Source organism: Ursus arctos, unplaced genomic scaffold (genome assembly GCF_023065955.2).
Source record: "Ursus arctos isolate Adak ecotype North America unplaced genomic scaffold, UrsArc2.0 scaffold_7, whole genome shotgun sequence".
NCBI lineage: Eukaryota > Metazoa > Chordata > Mammalia > Carnivora > Ursidae > Ursus > Ursus arctos.
This window is the reverse complement of record NW_026623089.1, coordinates 31,350,035-31,369,805: the sequence shown is the minus strand read 5'-3', so window position 1 is coordinate 31,369,805 and position 19,771 is coordinate 31,350,035. Positions and strand designations below refer to the sequence as shown.

The 19,771-nt window shown below is 49.9% G+C and overlaps 1 protein-coding gene across 50 annotated transcripts in view; it reads right to left on the bottom strand.

Moving 5' to 3' along the window:
* The window catches only part of SORBS1 (sorbin and SH3 domain containing 1), a 220,463-nt gene that overhangs the window by 88,000 nt on the left and 112,692 nt on the right, over nucleotides 1-19,771 (bottom strand). For 16 of the 50 annotated variants that reach the window (XM_048218684.2, XM_048218696.2, XM_048218717.2 and 13 more), the window contains 4 exons: nucleotides 19,477-19,572; nucleotides 17,339-17,467; nucleotides 7,771-7,883; nucleotides 1,318-1,680 (listed from right to left, as the gene is read on the bottom strand). In XM_048218684.2, coding sequence (XP_048074641.1) covers nucleotides 1,318-1,680; nucleotides 7,771-7,883; nucleotides 17,339-17,467; nucleotides 19,477-19,572 — 701 coding nt within the window. Of the gene's footprint in view, nucleotides 1-1,317; nucleotides 1,681-7,770; nucleotides 7,884-8,016; nucleotides 8,044-17,338; nucleotides 17,468-19,476; nucleotides 19,573-19,771 lie in introns of those variants that run through there. The other 34 variants (XM_048218695.2, XM_048218702.2, XM_048218687.2 and 31 more) reach the window with 7 other exon arrangements.

The window sequence follows — 19,771 nt, the reverse complement described above, 5'->3', positions numbered from 1 at the left end:
TTACGCAAAGGGATGTTACTGAACATTTAGCTGCATCAGCCAATCACATGACCCACTGTATCTCAAAATGTGGTCTGAGGCCCCTCAGCATCAGAATCCCCAGGATGTGTGTTACCAAGTTAGAGCCCTAGGCCCTCTGCAGAGCCACTCAGTCGGGACTCTAGGAGTATAACCTGGAGTTGACAAATTAAACGAGGTTTCTTGCCTCTCAGATAATCCCATGTACACTAAGCTTGAGAGCCAATATGCTACCCCAAAACCCCTTTGAGAGCAAGGGCTGTGCCTTGTTCATAGTTGTACCTACAGAATCTAGCAGAAAGCCCGGAACGTGATAGGAGCTCACTCATTGCTAATTAGCCAATAACTTATTTTTGAGGGACTCTGGCCCCGACTTGTGAGGGCAAGTCCTCAACAACGTAGCTAAGTTATTGAGTACTCCCTTCATGGAAAGCGCTATCCTGGGAACTTGAACATACTCCGTCCCGCTGCACCCCACAGGCCTATGAGTAGATCCACACATTCCCGTTCTACAATTCCCTCTGAGGTTCTCAGATCCTCTCGACTCCCAGGGCTCCTGAGGAGAAAAAAGACTGGGTACCCTGACTCCGCTTTTCCTCTAAAGCACTTGGATTCTCCCACCTACAATGGGATGGGACCTGAGGAGTCACGGCCCTTCACCTTCATGCGACCCCTAGAGCAACGTTTTGCTGCAAAGGCCCCTGCGAGCCTCAGGGGCCCTGGCAATTTTCTGCCCTTGGAGAAAACAGTCCTAACATTTGTGCAAGGCCTTTAGATCCATTTACTCAATTAAACTCAACTCTTTTTTTTTAAACTATGCTCTGCCATCGGTGTACATAAAAGAGTTTCCCTGCTAAATCAACAAGAGAGGAGCTCTCTTCCTTCTCTAGAGGCTCGCTGCTCCCTGGTGGAGAAACTGCCATTGGCTTTCCCACAGGGCTCTTCAGCTTTCCTCGGCTCTCAACACCACATCTGCTTGGCCTCTCAAGAGCATCACGAGCCAAAGGAAAGGCCACGGAGGTTCTCGGAGGGAAAACGGAGTTCTTTCAGGAAGATGTGCATTCCGAACAGGACAGACAGGAAGAGGGACGTGAGGGGCTCGTGAGCAGCTGCAGGAGGCCACACACACGCACGGGAGGCATGCACTCTGGGGGAAGCAAACACGGGTCCAGTCACCACACGAGCACAGTGGCAGCGGACACGTCCCTCACGACTTAGTACTTCAGTGAGAAAGGGGTTTTTCACTGCCAGGAGCAGACATTCAGGAAAGCTGTGAAGAGGGGATTCCAGCAAGCTTACGGTACTTGAAACAGCTCCCGTGAGGTCAGGCTCCGAGGCTCTGCGGAGGCCCTCCGGTACCGGAGGGACCAGCGGAGGAGGTGGTGAGAAGGATGGTGGTGTCTGGCTAACGGGGGGGTGGGGGCCAGGAGCGCTGGCTGGCTGGCTGTGGTGGGACCGCCTCTGCAGACGAGGGGGAATGAAATCATCTAGAGTCGGGAAGGTCAGAGGTGAGCCGGCAGGGGCGGTCGCCGGGCCTGGGGGGCCAAGTGGCCCCAGAGATGCTGGAGGTCTGGCTGTGCCTTCTTGCCCTCTGTCAGTATTAACCAGGTAGAGAGGGACAACTATAATCTCAGGCTGGGCTGAACTGGAGAAAGTGGCATCCTGTAGGAAATAAGGGGGTCGTTACGTAAAGGGGCACGGCAGGGAAGAAGGAATTCCATATTTAAACAGCTGAGACTGGACATGCAGTGATGTACTCTGAGAACTATTTAATCGGTGCCCGTTCCTCAGAGTACATGAGACAGGCGGTGCTAGCCAGCTGGCCTCCTGATACTCCATGACACAGAGGGAACCCCATCCAAGTTTACTTTCCATCCATCTATTTTTGAATCCTTTTAACACTTTAGAGAGAGAGAAAGAGAACAACAGAACAGGCAGGCAGGCTGTGTTTAGCCCCCAAACTGCTTGCAGAGCCCAAAAGCTTGGGAGCAAATACAATTTCTTTGGCCCCTTGTGATAAAACATCGACACCCCGTATCTCACCCTATTATTAGTCCACGGATCCCACACTCCGGCATACTTACATACTACCAGGAAAGAGAGAGGGGGACAGAGAGGGCTGTGCCAAGGTGTTTAGAGAGCAGAATTCGGGACTCAAGCTGCGGCAATGTTGACAAGGAGAGGGAGGGGAGGCAGCCCAGAAAACAAGTGAGCTGCCTGCATGAGTTTCGAGAGAGATGGTGTAGAAGACACACACACATTCCTAATTCCTTGCCTTGGCTGGATAACACGGCTGCAAAAGGTAAGGTTCTTTTCTCTTCCGGTTTTCGGGAGCAGAGGAAAGCTGGGGGCCTAGCACAGGTGGTCTCGCCGCGTCTGGGAATGGAGGCCGAGTGCACAGGGAAGGACTCGCGCCCCGGTTAGCGGCATCTTTACGGATGTCAAAGAATAGCTGGGGAGGGCCAGGAGGAGCAGAGGGTGGCGTTCCGGTGCCGGCTGTGCGGGAGACAATGCTGGGAGCTGGTGCGCGAGCGCCTGCAGCTTCCAAGGGAGTGCCTGTGGCTGGGTCACGTGCAACGCGAGAGGCGTCTTCCGCTGCCACCCGGCAGATGGTATTGGCTAAACAAGGTACATATAAGCTGCTGACCTTTTTATTCCCATCTGCCTCATGACGTGGGTTAGAGCTCACATTCTCACTATAAACTGTCCTGGTGGCCACACGGTGGTGCCGGGGTTGGGAGGAAGCACTGGGGAACGTGGAACCTGGAAGCGAGGGCCCAGGACGCGGCACACCTTTGGGAGCAGATCTGGCTGCCAGGGAGACGGGGACGGGCTGGGGTCGTGAGGGCCTCTGCTGGCAGGGGGTGCTGGGGGGCATATAAGGCTTTGGTGAGCTCAGGTAGAGGGAGTCCTTGGAGGTACTGTGGATGGGGGGACGCTGCCATGCAAAGCGGTCTTCTTTAGGGAGAGGAGCCCGAGGGGGAGAAAGAAACTTTAGCATTATTTTCAAGAGACAGTATCAAAATGGGGAAAAAAGAAAGAAAGAGGAGGGAAATGGAAAGAAGGACGACCATTAGAAATAACAGCATAACATGATCTGAAGAAAAACAATTCTTGACATGTTTTTAAGCAAACCCTGAGCTCAAGACTCCTCGAGGTCCCGACATTTCTCCTCTGGGTGAGGCCAAGGGCGGAATCATACTCACCTGGAGAGGCCACAGTATGACAGTGATCCTTGGCGGACCTGCACCCTTTGTTAGTCCTCCTGATTGACAGGTGCCCAAGGGCTCAAGGCTGGGGCAAGAGGCCCAGAACCCCCCAGTTTTCTCACACTCTTTTCCTCAAAGATTTCTCTCTCCATGCCCTTCGCGCTAAAAGTTTAAGTTCACCGAAATGCTTGAATGTCTTTCATTCTCTTCCCTTAGGAAATGGAGAATTGGAAGAATCATCCTTATTTGTGTTCGCAGGAGACAGATGTCTTAATTGAATCCCTGAGATTTAGCACTCAATTCCATAAGCATAACAAATTAAAGCTCACCAAGAAGAAAATGCTAAGGATTTAGAATCCACATGTGCTCCTTCCTCAGAGGAAACAATCTGATGGAACTAATTATTAGGAGGAAGACAGGCATGAGATTAAAAGCACGTAGTCTCCCATTCTGATGCACACAGAACAAAGGGGCCAGACCACGAAGCACTTAATTTGCCTACCGAATTGGACTGTGCCTGGTTCATCCAATGCCAGTCCCTTCCCCATTTTCACCCAGACCACCTCCAGGCACAGACAATCCCACAGTGGGGTGACCAGTCTCACACTCCTGGCTTAAGCCCAAAGCTCCAGTTCTAGGCTGAGAGCGAGGAAGCTGTGGGTCACATCTCATTCTCTCTTCCTCAACACAGCTCCCAGCTCCTCCTTGGGTCTCAGTGGGGCAGAGGAAAAGGGGTAATCTCCAGAATGCTCCTCATTTCAATGAGAACCATCTGTCAATCAGTGGCTCAATTGGAAATTAGACCGTAAAATAAGTTTCTTTTCCTAGTGTTATGGATTAAGTGTGCATGTTCCCTACAGTTCATATATTGAACCCCTGGCTCCAAGTGATGGTGTCCGGAGGTGGAGCCTGTAGAAGATAATCACGGTGAGATGGGGTTATGAAGGTGGGGCCCCATGATGGGATTAGCGTCCTTATAAGAGGAGAGCCCAGAGCTCACTCTTTCCACCAGGTGAGGACACAGAAGGTAGCTGTCTATGTGACTGGAAGAGTGCCCCAACTAGGAACCAAATCAACTGGCACCTTGATTCTGGACTTCCCAGCCTCCAGAACTGTAAGAAATAAACGTCTGTTGCTTAAGACACCTGTTTATGGTATTTTGTTGTAGCAGCCTAAGCTAAGACACCTAGATTTTCCTCACTGGTTCCTATCTTTAAAGATAGCCCAGTACTAGAGGAAAACCAGAACGTCCTCTAAATGGCACTGGTGAGGTGTATTAGGAGTTTGGTCACTACCTGGTAAATGGGTTATAAGCAAACACTGGGAGAGTGCAAGGGTGCGGGTCTGTCTGGGGATTGTTTTTTATTTTATTTTTTGTGGTGTGCAGGTAGAAAGGGGAAGGGTGCATAGGTGAGAAATCAAGTTTTTTGAGTGTCGATTAGAATATCAGCCCCAGAAACAGTAAGCAACCTATCCCATAACAAACGCAGTTTTCAAGCTACAAATAACCTGGATTGAGAAGAAATGATCTGGATATCCTAGGTTGACTTGATGCCTACCCTTTCCACAGGGTACCCATGATGGGGCCAGTGGAACGAGGCCATGTGCGCCAGCCAAAAATACAAAACGAATGTCCCCTCTTCAGTAGTCAGCAGGAGTAAAATCCTCCAGCTGGGACTTCCTTGGTTTCCGTGAACTTACACTGGAGGGTGGGACATGTTTCAGACTGAACAATGCTCTCTAGAAATAAAACACTCAAACTAGCACTCAGCAAAGGGACCGCGGGCTAGCTGAGTGAGGGTTGTCAGGGAGGTAAGCAAAAGACAATTTTGACTTTGGCTCAGATTTACTTTTACTTTGAGCTTGAGTGTCCCACATGTGATTCCTTCTTGTCCAAAGATAGAAATCGGTTTCAATGAGTTTTTAACTTAATTTGGTTATGGCCATATAAGGTGCCTGGGTTGCATTACATCAGGCACAAGCCTTCCCGGGGCTTTGACCCTGTAGAGAGGATGCTTCCCCAGAGTGTTGACAATGCGCTCAGAGCCAAAGGCCTTTCTGTCCTACAGAAGGAGGGGCATAGGCATCGTCACTTTATAAGGAACTACTTTCTGATTTATTGTAAACATTGTAGGAACTACATAGGCCATTTCCATTCCTGCCTCGCTGGCTACTAATGAAATTCCATTTATCTTTGTAGAAGGTGGGGGCAGGGAAGAAATGGGGCTGCTTGAAGAATCGGATATGTTCCTAGCTGATATAGTTCCAGAAAATACCAATCTCTGCCTCCACCAGAGACCACCGCGATGATGCTGACAGAGAGAAGGAAGCCCTGGTTCCCCGTTCCTGGAGGGGAGGGGAGCAGGGCAGCAGGTCCAGGCCAGCAGGAGGAAAGGTAGCAAATGGAAGCACCAGGAGACAGAACTCCCCTCTGGCCCCTGCATCTCCTGGACCCCTGCTCATTCCTTATAAGGAGACGCCTTACAAGGAGGCCTGTGGGACTTCCTAAGAGCTATCTTCATCTGAAACCCAGCCAGGGCAGTCACCAGCCCAGCCCAACTCGTTCTGTCTGAGCCAGTGTATGCTTACAGCTCTGGCAATGGCTCTAGGGACAAGAAGCCATTTTTGCATTCAGAAAACAAATTCAAGAAATAAAGGATGACCTAAAATTCTTGAAAGTTGGGTGGCCAATCTTACACTGAATATACAGAATAAAACCTCTGTATCAGCAATTTGCCAAGTTCCCTTTAAGACACCCCAGTAAAAAAAAAAAAATTCTTGGAGAGTGACAGACGAGAAAATACACTATTTGTAGGGGCGTCTGGGTGGCTCAATTGGTTGAGCGTCCGACTCTTGATTTCAGCTCAGGTCATGATCTTAGAGTCATGAGATCAAGCCCCGCACCCGGCTCTGCGCTCAGTGGGGAGTCTGCTTGGGATTCTCTCTCCCTCTCCCTCTGCCCTTCCCCCCCCAAATAAATCTTAAAAAAAGAAAAGAAAATACACTATTTGTAGGCGATATTACAGGGCGGTCACCCTATGATAAGGCTCGCCCTTATAAACTCCTTGAGGACAACGTTTAACATCATGATCTGAACACAATGAATGCTCAATAAAGCTGTAGCAAATAAATGTATATAAGAGGCATTTTTATTTACTTCACATGCTTTTAAAATTATCTCTTTAGAAGAGCTGTCTAAGAAGCTAAAAGGAACCAGTGAATTAGCCTTTGGGCTAAGTTACTGATGGGGGGGAGGATGTGCTTCCAAATTTGCCTTGAATTAATAATTACCATAGGAACCCGGAGAGGAGCCAACTGTATCCACTCCTGAGACTGCAGGGACAGGAGCCTGTCTGCCACCGGCAGCACACTTACACACCAGGAAAGCTCTCGGAAATGGAACCACTATGGCAAGTCATTTACTGGGCAGCTGTGTCCCATGAGGGCCTCAGGAGGCCAGGCACACCCGCAGCTCTGGCCTGGCATGCACATGGCTATGCCTAGGGGAGACAAGCATGGCAGGGGTGGGAGGGCTCAGCGGAGCTGCTCACAGACACCTCGAGGCCTGGAAAGACAGGGTCTGCTGAGAGGAAGGAAAGCGTCATCTCTGACTCAGTTACATTTCAGAGGCCATGCAATTCTGTGCCCTCAGGAGCCACAGCCAGACGGTCATTGGAGAAGTGGGGTGGGAACCAGGGTGGCATTCGGAATCCCCAGGCTCCTTGGGAGGTCTGGGAGCACCTTTGCAGAAGACAGGCCCAGGGAAGTGGACCACACGAGGAACACGGTCCCACCACATTTTTTAGAGCAGCTCAGCTTGCTTTAAAAGAAAGTACTGCTCTGTTCCATGGATATTACTTCTGTGTAAAAAAACATTCTTCATGTATCACCTGAATTAAAACAGGGTCTATTCCTTCATCAAAATCACAGAGTAGCAACAGGGAGGGGAAGGAAGAAAGATCAAGGAAAAGACTTAGGGGAAAGACTTGAGCAAGATCGTCCGTCCTCCAAGCTGTCCAACCTCAGGGGGTTTTCTTCTGCAGGCTCGCGCGAGGCAGTGGAGGCAGACTTCTGTTTGCCTGCTCTCGGCTGCTGGATTTGGGGCTGGCCACAGCTACCTGACCATCATCTGTAAGGCTAGAGTTGCAGGAACTCTTAAAGCAAATTAATGGGCTAAACACAAGAGTGTACTCTTCTCTTTACTATCTTATTACAGACACACGGGCTCAGACCTTCCCCCCCCCGACTCAGGACTAAACAAAGTCCCTCCTTCAGAACATTTCCACATGCGTTTCAGACCTAGAAGACACTGGGCTTACATTTCCTATCCCCTGGTATAGACCATCCTCATTCTATGCCTCTGTGACCCTTGACCCCCAACTTTTCACTCACTCTGGTCCTTGCAGAGCTTTTCCAGAGATGGCCAAAAGCGCACCTCAGAACCTAGTCCATTATTCAGCCGGGTAAGTAGGAAGTCACAAGCGAAGACTCAAGAACAGGTACCACTCACCAGTCCCCACCCCACCCTTGGGCACGTGCCTACCTGGGGCTTGTCGGAAGGAAGGTTGGGATGCACACTTCTGTAGCCCTTGGCAGCAAGTGAGGAGGGCTGGGCGTTTCCATTGGCATCAGCATTGGAAGAAAGCCTCCACTCATCTGAGAGATGGGGGGAAAAAAGAAAGAAACCCCTCACTCAGAGGGAACACTCCCTAGTTCCCCTCTAACCGAAGTCCCTGGCGGAAGGCGGTGTGGGGGAGGGGGGGCAGGAAGAATGCAAGAGAAGTCCTACCTGCTAAGGGAGTCTCTGAGTCCAGAACTACGTGTGGCAGAAAGGATGAAAACAAGAAGAAAAAGGGGTAAACAGAAATGGTTACACTTGCAGGAAAAAAGCATGTACCGCACAGAAAGAGGAAAATCCAGCACCCCGTTGCCGGACACAAAATGCCCTCAGTCACGATGGCCTAATTACCATAGGAACCCACTCTAAACCCGATGCGCTCACAGGCGCTGACCTTTGAAAACACAAGGCTCACATTCACAGTAATGAAGAAACAATTGTTCCTTGACATTCTTATTTTACAGACAAAAAGGCAACAGAACTCTCCCCTGCCCGGTCCCTAGTAACTCCCATTCCCCTTTTCCAACCCTGATGTGGGCTCAGAATGACCTCTCCTCATTAGCACGCTGGGCTCATGAACAGACATGGGAGAGGAAGAAGCAGATAAGCACTTTTTCTGTGGCGACTGGCGCTGGGCTAGGGGGAGAGCATGATTTAAGCCCAGAGGTATCTGCTGTGATAAGGACTTTTTTTTCCCTCCCTGCCTGCTTTTCTTCTTTCCATTTAAATAAGCCACATAAACAATTCAAAATCTAATCACCCTTGAGTTTTCATCACACTACAAGGCACCCTTGTCTCCCCTCAGCCAACTACCACCCTGCCCTCCCAGCCATGCCTGGCACATCTCAGAGGCCCTGAACCTCTCCTAACGTGAGCCCCCTGCACCAAGAGGTAGCAGAGCACAGGGGTTACCAGCTTGGCTGGGAAAGCAGCTGGACCTCACCTCAAATCCTCACTCTACCACTAGTGGGCGCTGTGACCCTGAGCAAGTTCCAAGCCTGTTTTCCCATCTGAAAAGTGGGGATAATGATATACCTGCTTCCTAAGTGTTGCTAGGAGGATTAAATGACATAATGCATGAGAAATGCTTAGCACAGTGCCTGCCCGAACTCAGTAAAAGTTTGCTATTTCTCATCTTCCGCATCATCTCCGTCTCTCTGCACTATCCTCCACCTAGTCCAGAGGTCAGCACACTCACTCTATAAAGGGCCAGACAGTAAGTATTTAAGGCTCGTGGGCCGTATGGTCTCAGTAGCAACTACTCGATCTGCTGTCCTAGCACAAAAGCAGCCACAGATAATATGGAAATGAATGAGTGTGGCTGTGTTCCAAAGAACTTTTATTTACGGACACTGAAATTTGAATTTCATATAATTTTCGTATGCATCTAATACCATTCCTCTTGTGATTTTCCTTTTATCCATTTTTTCCTAAAAGCCATTCTTAGTTCATGGGGTGTACAAAAATAGGCATGGGCCAGATTTGGCCCACGGGCTAGATCTGGCCCACAGGCCAGTTGCCAACTTTGGAACTAGCCAGTCCCTTAACTTTCTTCTTCATGCTGTACCCCCTCTTACCTTCTGGGAGAGGGAGAGAGAGGGGAAGAGGGAGAGAGAGAGACAGAGAGAGAGAGAGAGACAGAGAGAGATATTAACACAGCAGCTCTCACAGCCCCAGCCCCATCTCCATGTGGGTCCCTCAAGGACGAGGGGTGGGCTTTCCAGGTGTCAAGTTGAGACCGACCAACATCACTGACGACCAATCCAAATGCCAGACACTGATAGCCACTTTTGTACCTATTTTGTATTTGATTTAGTCACACAACAGGTCTGCGGGGTAGGTGATCGCTCTACTTCATGGATGAGGAAACAGAGGCCCAGTGACCTGCCCAAAATCACACAGCCAGGAAACACTGTCAGCCTAGGTCTCCAGAATCCAGAGCAGCACTCCGCCCACCACCCATCAGCCACCAACCCCACCATCCGCCATCTACTTTCCAGGGAGGTGGTGGGAGCCAACAGGTGTTGGGACAGAAGGCAAGGCGGAGGTAAAGGTTTCGGGTGATCTGCATCCAGGCACAGTAGTTTGGCTGCATCAGAATCAGCGGAGCGCCTGTTAGAACAGATTGGTCCCCCCACCCCACCGCAGCGTTCCTGACTCAGTAGACGGGAGATAAAGCCTGAGCCTTGACATTTCTAACATGTTTCCCCGGTGATGCGAAGGCCGCCGGTCCATAGTCCACACTTTGAAAACCATGATAAAAGGCATACTCGAGGGGCGCCTGGGTGGCACAGCGGTTAAAGCGTCTGCCTTCGGCTCAGGGCGTGATCCCGGCGTTCCGGGTTCGAGCCCCACATCAGGCTCCTCCGCTAGGAGCCTGCTTCTTCCTCTCCCACTCCCCCTGCTTGTGTTCCCTCTCTCACTGGCTGTCTCTGTCTCTGTCGAATAAATAAATAAAAAATCTTTAAAAAAAAAAAAAAAAGGCATACTCGAAAAACATCCTTTTTCTGGAAAACTGTTTTCTATTAACTTTTAACTATTCCATATCCATTTTTGCTTTCTTTCCCCCTCTACAACAGAGTTGTTACAGCATGTTCCGGTTGCATATCCTTTAGTGGGCTGCTGGCTACATTTCTGCCACCTCCTTGTGCACAATCCATAGCTGTTTGTCTTCTCTTCCCAATCACATAGCTGGGGAATGTACAGGACTTGAGTTTTATGCACATTACTGCAACGTGCTGGCTTCTGTGACCAAGGGCAGGTTGCTAGTCACTCTGTACTTCCTTTTCCTCATCTATTAAATATGATCTTTACTCCATGGACCCCTCACAGGGTTGCTGAAGATCCAGAGATCAGGCATGGGAAGGATCCAAAAATAACCACTTTTAATACTCACTGTAACATCCATCCAGCTGTCTGGCCCCGAGATTTCCTTACACACGGCAGGCCCTCAACCACTACGTGACACAATGTGACAGTGGTCCCCGCACCTCCCCTGCCTTGCATCCATCAACTTGTGTTCCGTCTTCCTAAGTTCTTTTTTGTGCACCTCTGTCCAGTCATCCTATCAAATGTATTCAATCTACACACACACTGAATCTCAACAGGTTCTGAGTGAGGGGCGATCCAGTGAAGGATGCGAGCTTTCTACATGGATATGGGGGCACATTGCTTGCATGTTCTTTGGTTTTTGATTGGGTTGCTTCTATTCAGGTGCTGCTGACAAACAGATGTGCTGTGGACAGTTGAGAGGAGTCTGTCCCCCCAAAGCACTAGTCATGAAGGGACCACCACCTTGGCATCAGACCTCCTAGCTTGAGTCCTTGCTAACTGCATTCCTGGAGCAAACAACGGCCTCACCTGTGAAATGAAAATCTACCTCTTTTGAGTAATGAACACTAAACCTGGCATGAAATAAGTGCTTAGCAAAATTGACTCCAAAGCATAAGAGAAAAAAGTTCCCCAAACACAGAAATAAGTAAGAGTTGTTGACATCTGCTGTTTGATAAATAGCTTTGAGAACATAATATCCTTGGGGATCAACCCTCTTTTTCTCCCATTCCAAGTCATTAAAACTGTTCCCCTCACCCTGCCCTAGGAAAGGCAGTTCCCAGGACCTCTCTAGGCATTCCTCTCCTCCTCCTCTACTAAAGGAGAGCAGAATTCCCAACATACATCATCCTGTTACCTAGTCTTCTGAGACCTTAAGGTCGGCAGCAGCCCACAGCACTCGCACCCAAGTAAGGCAGGTGAGATTTCACGTACATAATCATCAATGATTAACTTTTGGTTGAGGAGGCTGTCAAAATGCTTCTTTCAATAAATCTTACCTCAGAGCTCCTGAAGGGGGAGGAAGGCCTAGGAAAATTGGATTCTAGATAGGTTTTGCAGCCCTGAAGAGACCAGCCTTTCTCGGGCATGTATAATTTGTTTTATCTTATCTTTTCCTCTATCTCTTCTTTATACATAATCTTTTCTGGCCTGTGGCCACAGCCTCCTGATATTTTCTTTTATCTCATTCTGTGCTAATTTCATTTTGGTCTGCTTTAAAGTTGTTCTGCTGATCAGTTCTTCTTGGGATCTTAGGACAACTTTTACTGAGTCAGATTCCATGTGTTCCAGTAGAGTATCCAAGAATTAGATGAGGTGTTAAAAGTGGGCCTAATAGTCTTCCAAATCTTATTTGTGTTTATTTATTTTTTTAAAGATTTTATTTATTTATTTGACAGAGAGAGAGAGACAGCCAGCGAGAGAGGGAACACAAGCAGGGGGAGTGGGAGAGGAAGAAGCAGGCTCAGCGGAAGAGCCCGATGTGGGGCTTGATCCCAGGACTCTGGGATCACGCCCTGAGCCGAAGGCAGACACTTAAATGACTGAGCCACCCAGGTGTGCCTGTGTTTATTTTTTTATTACAGTTGTGTGGTAAAGAATTTAACCTTACCCAAAAAGAAGTCTGGCCTTTGCCTTCTGGCAATTAATCTCTAAACCCTTGAAATGTCATCCCAGGGGGAGTGGTCTTTGTGCCAGATCGATAACGTGATTTATGGTGGGGGCTTCTGGCTATCAAGAGCTCAACCTCCTAATGGACTGGAGAGTGAGATCCGCTACATGAGCAGTGGATAAAACCTCTTGACACAACAGCTCAGAACTTCCTGGTTGACAACACTTGGAACATACTGTCACAGCTCAATGCTGGGAATTGATGCATCCTGACTCCCTAGGAGAGGTCAACAAAAGTCCCCATGCTTGGTTCTTCCCTAGAGTCCACTCTGAGCTTCTTCTCTTGGCTGATATTAATCTGTATCCTCTCCCTGTAATAAACCATAACCATGAGTATAATAGCTTTCAAGGAGTTGAGTCCTAGCAAATTATGAAAACAGGGTAATTTTGGGAATCTCTTCAACTAGCATTTGGTGTCAGAAGTGAGGGTGTTCTCAGGATGCCTGGGTGGCTCAGTTGGTTAAGCGTCTGATTCTTGATTTCAGCTCAGGTCATGATCTCAGGGTTGTGAGATCAAGCCCCATGTCTAGTTCTACACTCAGCAGGGAGTCTGCTTAGGATTCTCTCCCTCTCCCTCCCCCATAAATAAATCTTTAAAAAAAAAAAGAAGCGAGGGTGTTCTCTTGTGGAGACTTTTCCTTCCAACTTCTTAGTTTGGCCCTCATTCTTGTATAGGCGTTCATGAAAAGGGCTCTTGAGTTATTTTGAGTAGAGAGTGTCTTTAACTGTTTCCATGTCAATTTTCTCATGATATCTTTTTGCTACTGCCATTTCTAGAGTGCTAACCTGTGAGTCAAACCAGAGGAAATGAGGTGATTTAGCTCCAAAGCTAATATGGTGGTCAAGAACCAGGCAGGGGGGCACCTGGGTGGCTCAGGTTGTTAAGCAAATGCTATCAGGAAGCAGGGATAAGGTAATACCTCTCCCAGGGACCGGGCATCAGCATTAAGATTACTGCGGTTCCTTCCAGATGCTTCGGATCCAAACACCAAGGTCCACATTCAGAGATTAGGAGGCTGGTCGGGAAGCCGTGGTTGGGGATCCAGAGTCAAGCTACCACTTGAGGGCTGGAGTCTGGAGAGTGGGTTTAAACTGGGCAACTCCAAGGGCTCCATCTCACTCCACCTCAGAGAGCACCTCCATCCTCCGCATTCGTCTGGATGCACATGGTTCCCAAATCCACACTCCGAACTCCAAATGTCCAAATGTCTATTGGAAACTTCCTCCTAGAAGCCCTGCCCTTGCCCCCAAACTCAATACGGCAAACAATGGAATTCAACATTCCTTTCTCTCCCTTCATAAAGCCACTGTCTCCACGAACGCCACGTCCATTCTCCCGGTCAAGCAGGGGAGGTAGCGCCTACTCAGCAGGGAGTCCCACCTCTCCGTGCTCCTCACACACACGCACTGAGCCCTGCCACTTCCCTCTTCCAAACACACGTCCACCCTCCCCCAGTCCTTCATTCCCACTGCCCTCATGGCCTAGCTGACATTACTGGAAGGCTTTCCCAGGCCTCCAGATGTGCATAACTAGAATGGTTGCCATCAAAGAACACCTGCTGTATGCCCCGCTAGGTGCTAAATCTTGGTGTAAAAGAGCCCACTGAATCCCAGCTACTCTCTGGAGGTCATTCCCATGTTATAGATGAGGAAACTGAAGCTCGCCAAGGTTGAATGAGTTGCCCACATCACAAAGATGGTGAGTGGCAGAGCTGAGCCTTGACAGAGGGCTGTGTCACTGCAGAGGTAGACTGTGTCTCACAGGATGCAGGAGTTGCAGCAAGGACAGGAAACAGGAGACACTCCTGAAATGTGGGTGTCAAGGGGTCATGTAAGGAAAGAAGGTGCTGGGCAGCTCCAGGACAAGACTGGAGCTTCTGTCTAGGCAACTGATCAGCAACTCATAGGCCTACAGGGAGGGAAGGCGGTGAAGCCAGGGAGCGAGCAGAGAAGAGGCAGACAGAGCAGCTAGGGGACAGATGCTGGCCTGGGTGATAAGGGAGGGAGCTGGACACTCCCTGACATCAGCTATCTGTGAAGGCACTGGGAGCAGGAAGCATGGAGGAGACACTTGCTGTGTCATATTTGGGCTCCCGGTCTGGGCTGGACATGGCTGCCTGCAAATACTGCAGAAAGCGGTCTTCATGAGGGCTGTCAAGGCCCATGGACTCCCAGGCCCTGAGACAGGACTGGAGACTGGTGGGGGTGGGGAGGAAGAAAGTTGTCATCCGGAGGCCCAGGTGCAGGGAGCAGAGAGGGATAAGAGGAGAGCTGGAGAGCCACACGGACACAGCCAATCAGGTGCCAGCAGGATGCTGGCCAATGAGCAGTACGGTAAGAGGACAAGCTCTCCACCTGGAAGGTCCCATCTCTAGAGTCTCATCCTTTTTCAGCGTTAACTCATTCCAGCCTGTTTGGTACTCTTCCCTCTACTCAAACCCAGCTTGTCCCTTCCACCCAAACTGCCCTGGTACATAATCTCGAATTTGTCCTCGGTGAATGGGATTCTGTTTGTGTCAGGTTAATTCCCAAACTGCCCAAGGTCATAAAGCATGTTGGAACTAGAAAGGCTCGGAAACCATCTTGCCCAGGTCCTTCATACTTTACCTGGGCTTCAAAAGTGTGACTTTCCCCCAATTGGAAAGCACGGTAGCGGACTCATGACCCATGCCTGACTCTATTGCAGCAAGCGGACTTCTGTCCTCATCTGATGCACCCAGAATTACACTCCTTTTCCCTCCCTTCTCCCTATTTCTCACCACAATTCCCAGGGACTACTTAGCACCTGGCACACAGATGATGCTAAATGAATGTTTGCCGACTTGGAGTCAATGATCTCCACTTACCAGGAGGAAAATAATCTACTAAAATCGATTTACTGTAGAGGTGTGCATGACTGATAGCTCTCCCCTAATTCTTCAGCGTATTCACATTTTAAAACAAAATACTTCTTCACCCAAATTAGCTGTCAGGTTTCGTAAGATATAGAATTATTCGGAGACTAGAGAGCTTCCTAAAAATGCTCAAATCACTGCACAGTCCTGTAAACCCAAGCCCACCGATTGCTGGGTGAAGGCTACCCTTCAGTGCTCTGCTAGTGCCACCTGATAACCAGGAGGGGGAGCTCCAGGACCCTCTTCTCCCACTCGCACTCCCTTTTCACCCCTGGAGGAAAGGCCCCGCACTTGATAAGGTCATTTTATTGAGCCACGGGCTGCAGGATGGTCTTTTTCTTTCAGTTATCCCTGAGGATTCTCTCTTCCCCAAACACCCTTGGGAGCTGGATCTTCCCAGGTAGGCCAGGAGAGACTGGATAAAACTAGCCTTAGGAAGAAATGATTTTGCCTTCACTCCTTGGCCCCACCTTTCCAGAAGGCTAGAGTGGCAGACAGCAGTGGGGCAAAAGTCAGGTGTGGGTTGAGGAACATAGGGCCAAGAAGCTACTTTCAAACTATAGTGCTGGAGGCCACTTATGCCTTCCCTGAGACCAGGGAAAAAGCAGCCCACCTCAGGGCGTGACATTATCAGAACGGGGCTTGTGCTCAAACCCTAGCCTGGCTTCATCCTTGGGCACCTGCCTTGGTGCTAGTTCCAGGTGGCTGGGACAGGAAGTCAGTTTCCAGGATGCTGGCCACTGACGGGCCCCTTCCTTCAGACTTCCATCTCATCACAACACACTGCTCCCCGCTACGCCACAGTCTGCGTGCCCACCTCCTTTTGTCTCCAGTCCCAAGGAAGTGGTCTTTACCCTCACTCCTTTTCTTCCCTCATTTCCTTCAAGAAAACTGCCCTTCCCTATAGCAGTAGCTCTCAAAGGTGATCCTTGGACCAGCAGCATCCCAGCATGACCAGGAACTTGTCAGAAATGGAAACCCTCAGACCCTACCTCAGACCTGTAAATGGGAATAACCATAAATTCTAAAGCCCCAGCCTGGGGCCCAGCACCCTGGCCTTTTACTCCAGGTGATTCTGATGCAGCTCGGGTGTGAGAACCAGTACCATATGGAGTGGATTGGGGGGGGGGCTGCCCCACCCTCAGCTAGCTGTCCCTTAGTGTTTCTCAACTCCCAGAACACTTCGGGGGGGGGGGGCTCTGGAAAACCCTCTCTAGAGAGGTCATCACAATCAGAATCATAACCTACTAATAGCAGCTAACCTCTTATAGCTCATTCCATGCCACTAGGCAGGTGCAAAAACCACACACTCCACGCTCACAGAAATGCTATGAGGCAGGTGCAAGTATCAAGCCCTTTCTACAGAGGACGCCACTAGGGCTGAGACAGGGAATGTCCTGTCCACAGCTGCACGGCCCCAGATGTGAACACAGATCTATCGGGTTCCGAAGTCCCAGGTCTCAACACCAGTCTCTAGACACCCTGAACAGTAGAGCAGGATGGGAGGCGGGCTGCAGATGGGCTTCTTCTGTCTCCTGTAGCTCCTAGGGTGCAGTGGCCTTGGGATGGCTCTCCTGATCCTGCTGCTTCCGCTGTCAGGCTGCCTCCCCAGGCCTGAGTCCTGCCCCTCCCCTCTTTTCCTGGGAGCCGGGTCAGCCAGGCACCTGCACTTCTCAACCTCCCTTGGCTTCTCCCCCTCCACCGCCCCAGCCCTGCTTGGCAACTTAGAGCCAGCTCTCAAAAGCAGGGATGGCCTCAGAGAAACCTAACCTCTAGCCCATCTCACCTCGCCCCTCCCATGCAGCCTAAGCCACCTCTGTCCTTGAGAATGCAGTCTGCAGAGCCGCTGGCTCTGTAATGAGGTTTCTCCTCATCTCTCTGGTTACCAGCTAACAAGGTGATGGCCACTGCCATGCCTCTGCCTGAAGCAAGGGGGCATCTGGTAGTTCAGGGCACTGATCACCTACCCCAGATGGAACAAGGGACCCCTGGGAGAATCGGAGGCAGCTGGTGAATGCACACCCTCGAGCCAAAGCATGAGGGACTCCCTCCCTCCCGGTGGGGGTCGAACCCCTCCCCCAGGCACAGGGGTCACACACCTGGTTTGCTTTCATGTTTCGGGGTTTCCTGAGGGCTTGTGGGGCCGCTGCTTGGGATTTCCCTGTAGGAAGATGAGGCCCGGAGAGTCACTGCTCCCTTCCCAGTGCAGATTTTTGTAGGATCCATGTCTGAAAAGGAAAGATGCAAAAGACAAGCCTAAATCCAAGGCTCTCGAAGGATTATAGCAACGGTCAGCTAGCAACTCACGACAGCTGGGGAATGAGATGAACCTGCTTACAGCCACGCAAAGTCTTATGGTCAATGTGATGGTCAATGAGAATTAATCTGTGGGTGGAGGAGAGAGACGAATCCCATTTTTGGAGGTTTACCACACATCACGAGGTTCGGGGAAAATGGAGGCAACAGTGAGTTCTGCGTAAGTTATAACTGTCAGCTGAAAACCTTTCAGTGCGAAAGCCGGTTAATTCCTTTTATTAGATGAGGCTTAGGCTGGTGAGTAGACTTCCGACCAATTAGTAAGGCACAATTCAAGAAAGAGCTGATGAGAGATTTCTCAAGCTTCCAGACTGTCCTTCTTACGAAAGAGCAAGTTGGCAACAATGGCAATCAAGTTGTTCTGGGGGAAAAATCACTGCTCCCTGCAGTTCTCCAGTGGAAAAAGGAAAAGAAAATCTTCTATCAGCAAGTCAAGACCCTTAAAATGATGACAGGATATGCTGCCTGTGGAGAAAGATCATGGGTGAGAGCCTCACATTCCAAACTTAATGAAGAAAATTCACACCAAAGAAAGCGATGAGAAACACCAGATCCTTCAGTGAACAGCGTTCACTGTGGCCTCCCCCCCGCTGAGCCTTCCCTGGACCCTGACCTGTCCTACAGTTCACAATAGCCTAAGAGCACCCTCAGGTCGTCTTTCAGAATTCCACTGAGAAGCATTTCAAAATAGGCTTCAGAAGATCTGGATGTCCACCCTCCAGGAAAACCAGTGCTGAGGAGTGTGATGTAGACCACACAGGTCTAGAAGGCATGTGTCGCCTTCCGCGCAACACAGCTGAACTGAACGCCACAGTTCATTTTTTCCAATTGCTCACAGCACAGCCTGGATCTCTGACCTAAAATTGTCAAGACTGGGATTACGGGGTAAGGCTTCAGGCGGGCGACGGGCAGGATGGAGGCTCAGACGTCCACTCCTCCCCATTCCCGTGCCAGGGCAGAGAGAAGTACAGCTTCCTCTCTCCTCCTTTCCAGTCCAGCAGCCTCTCCAGCAACTCAGACGGAACGACCACTGGTGTTACAGAAGAGAACAGATCTGCCCCATCAGCACCTCTTCCCATTGAAAGTGAAGCTCAAAAAGACAATGCATGGCAGCGCAGGCAGTGACCTTGGCCGGCACGTGACTTGTCCAATCCTATCAAGAGGATGAGTGACTGAGGTCACAAAAGTACTGGGAAAACTGATTCATGGTCTTTACAAAAAGGATGAGCAGCGCAATGACAAATCCAGCCCATCCTAGGCTCCAGGATGCACGGCCAGACCTGCCCAACTCCGGACAGCACCACTGGGCTAGAGCGCCACCTGGGCCTCATGTACCATTTCGCACAGGAGGAAGCTGTATGTCAGAGCTGACAACTGAGTGGCACCCCCTCCTTGGAGAGGAGCAGCAGGAAGGGAGCGCAGGTGAACTCGGGGGTTGGGGGAGCACAGCGGTACATCTAGGATTGACATCTAAAGCAGCTGCTTCAAGTTCAGCCCAACACAGAGGCTCCCTGTGTAGACACATTGATTCTCAGGGAGACTGAAGTTTTAAATAAAGTATTGGGAGCTGGAAGCCTCCAGGGAGAGCCATGTAACGCATGCACCTCCATGTATCATGTACCCCATGGACCAGAGACCCATGCCAGAGTAAATATGTAGCCTCTGGACTGACCCTTCTCCTAAAGAGAGGAGGGGCAAGGCATCTGTCAGTATTTCTCCAGATTTGCTGGCTCACAGAACACACACACACACACACACACACGCACAGGAAGAAGGGAAACCAGCTAAGGATGTGAGAAGGAAGAGCTCCTAAACATGCAAGAATTAAGCCTCCAAGTCTTTGTTAGAAGGAAAGGAAGGAAAACCATGCATGATCTGCTAATAATTAAGAAAAAAAAGAAACCAACCCAAGGAGAGATACCTGGAGGGAGTACCAGGCCTGAAGAGCTTTTCACTGTCTTCACGGGAATTATTTTAACAGCAGAAATAGAGCGTGCACGTAAAGGGTTGGCAGTTGCTGAAAACACAAAAAGGTAAATGGTGCATCCAGAAAGAACATTTGGGAAACACTCAGGCAGTTGAGGAACTGGGCAGGGACAATAGGAGGAAGTCGCCCACACGAAAAGAACAATGAGAAGAGCAGTAGATGTGGTCATTTAAAATAACCTGCTTTCTCTCTCTAGAGTTCCCTGACAAGATGGCAGAACCCCCTCCCC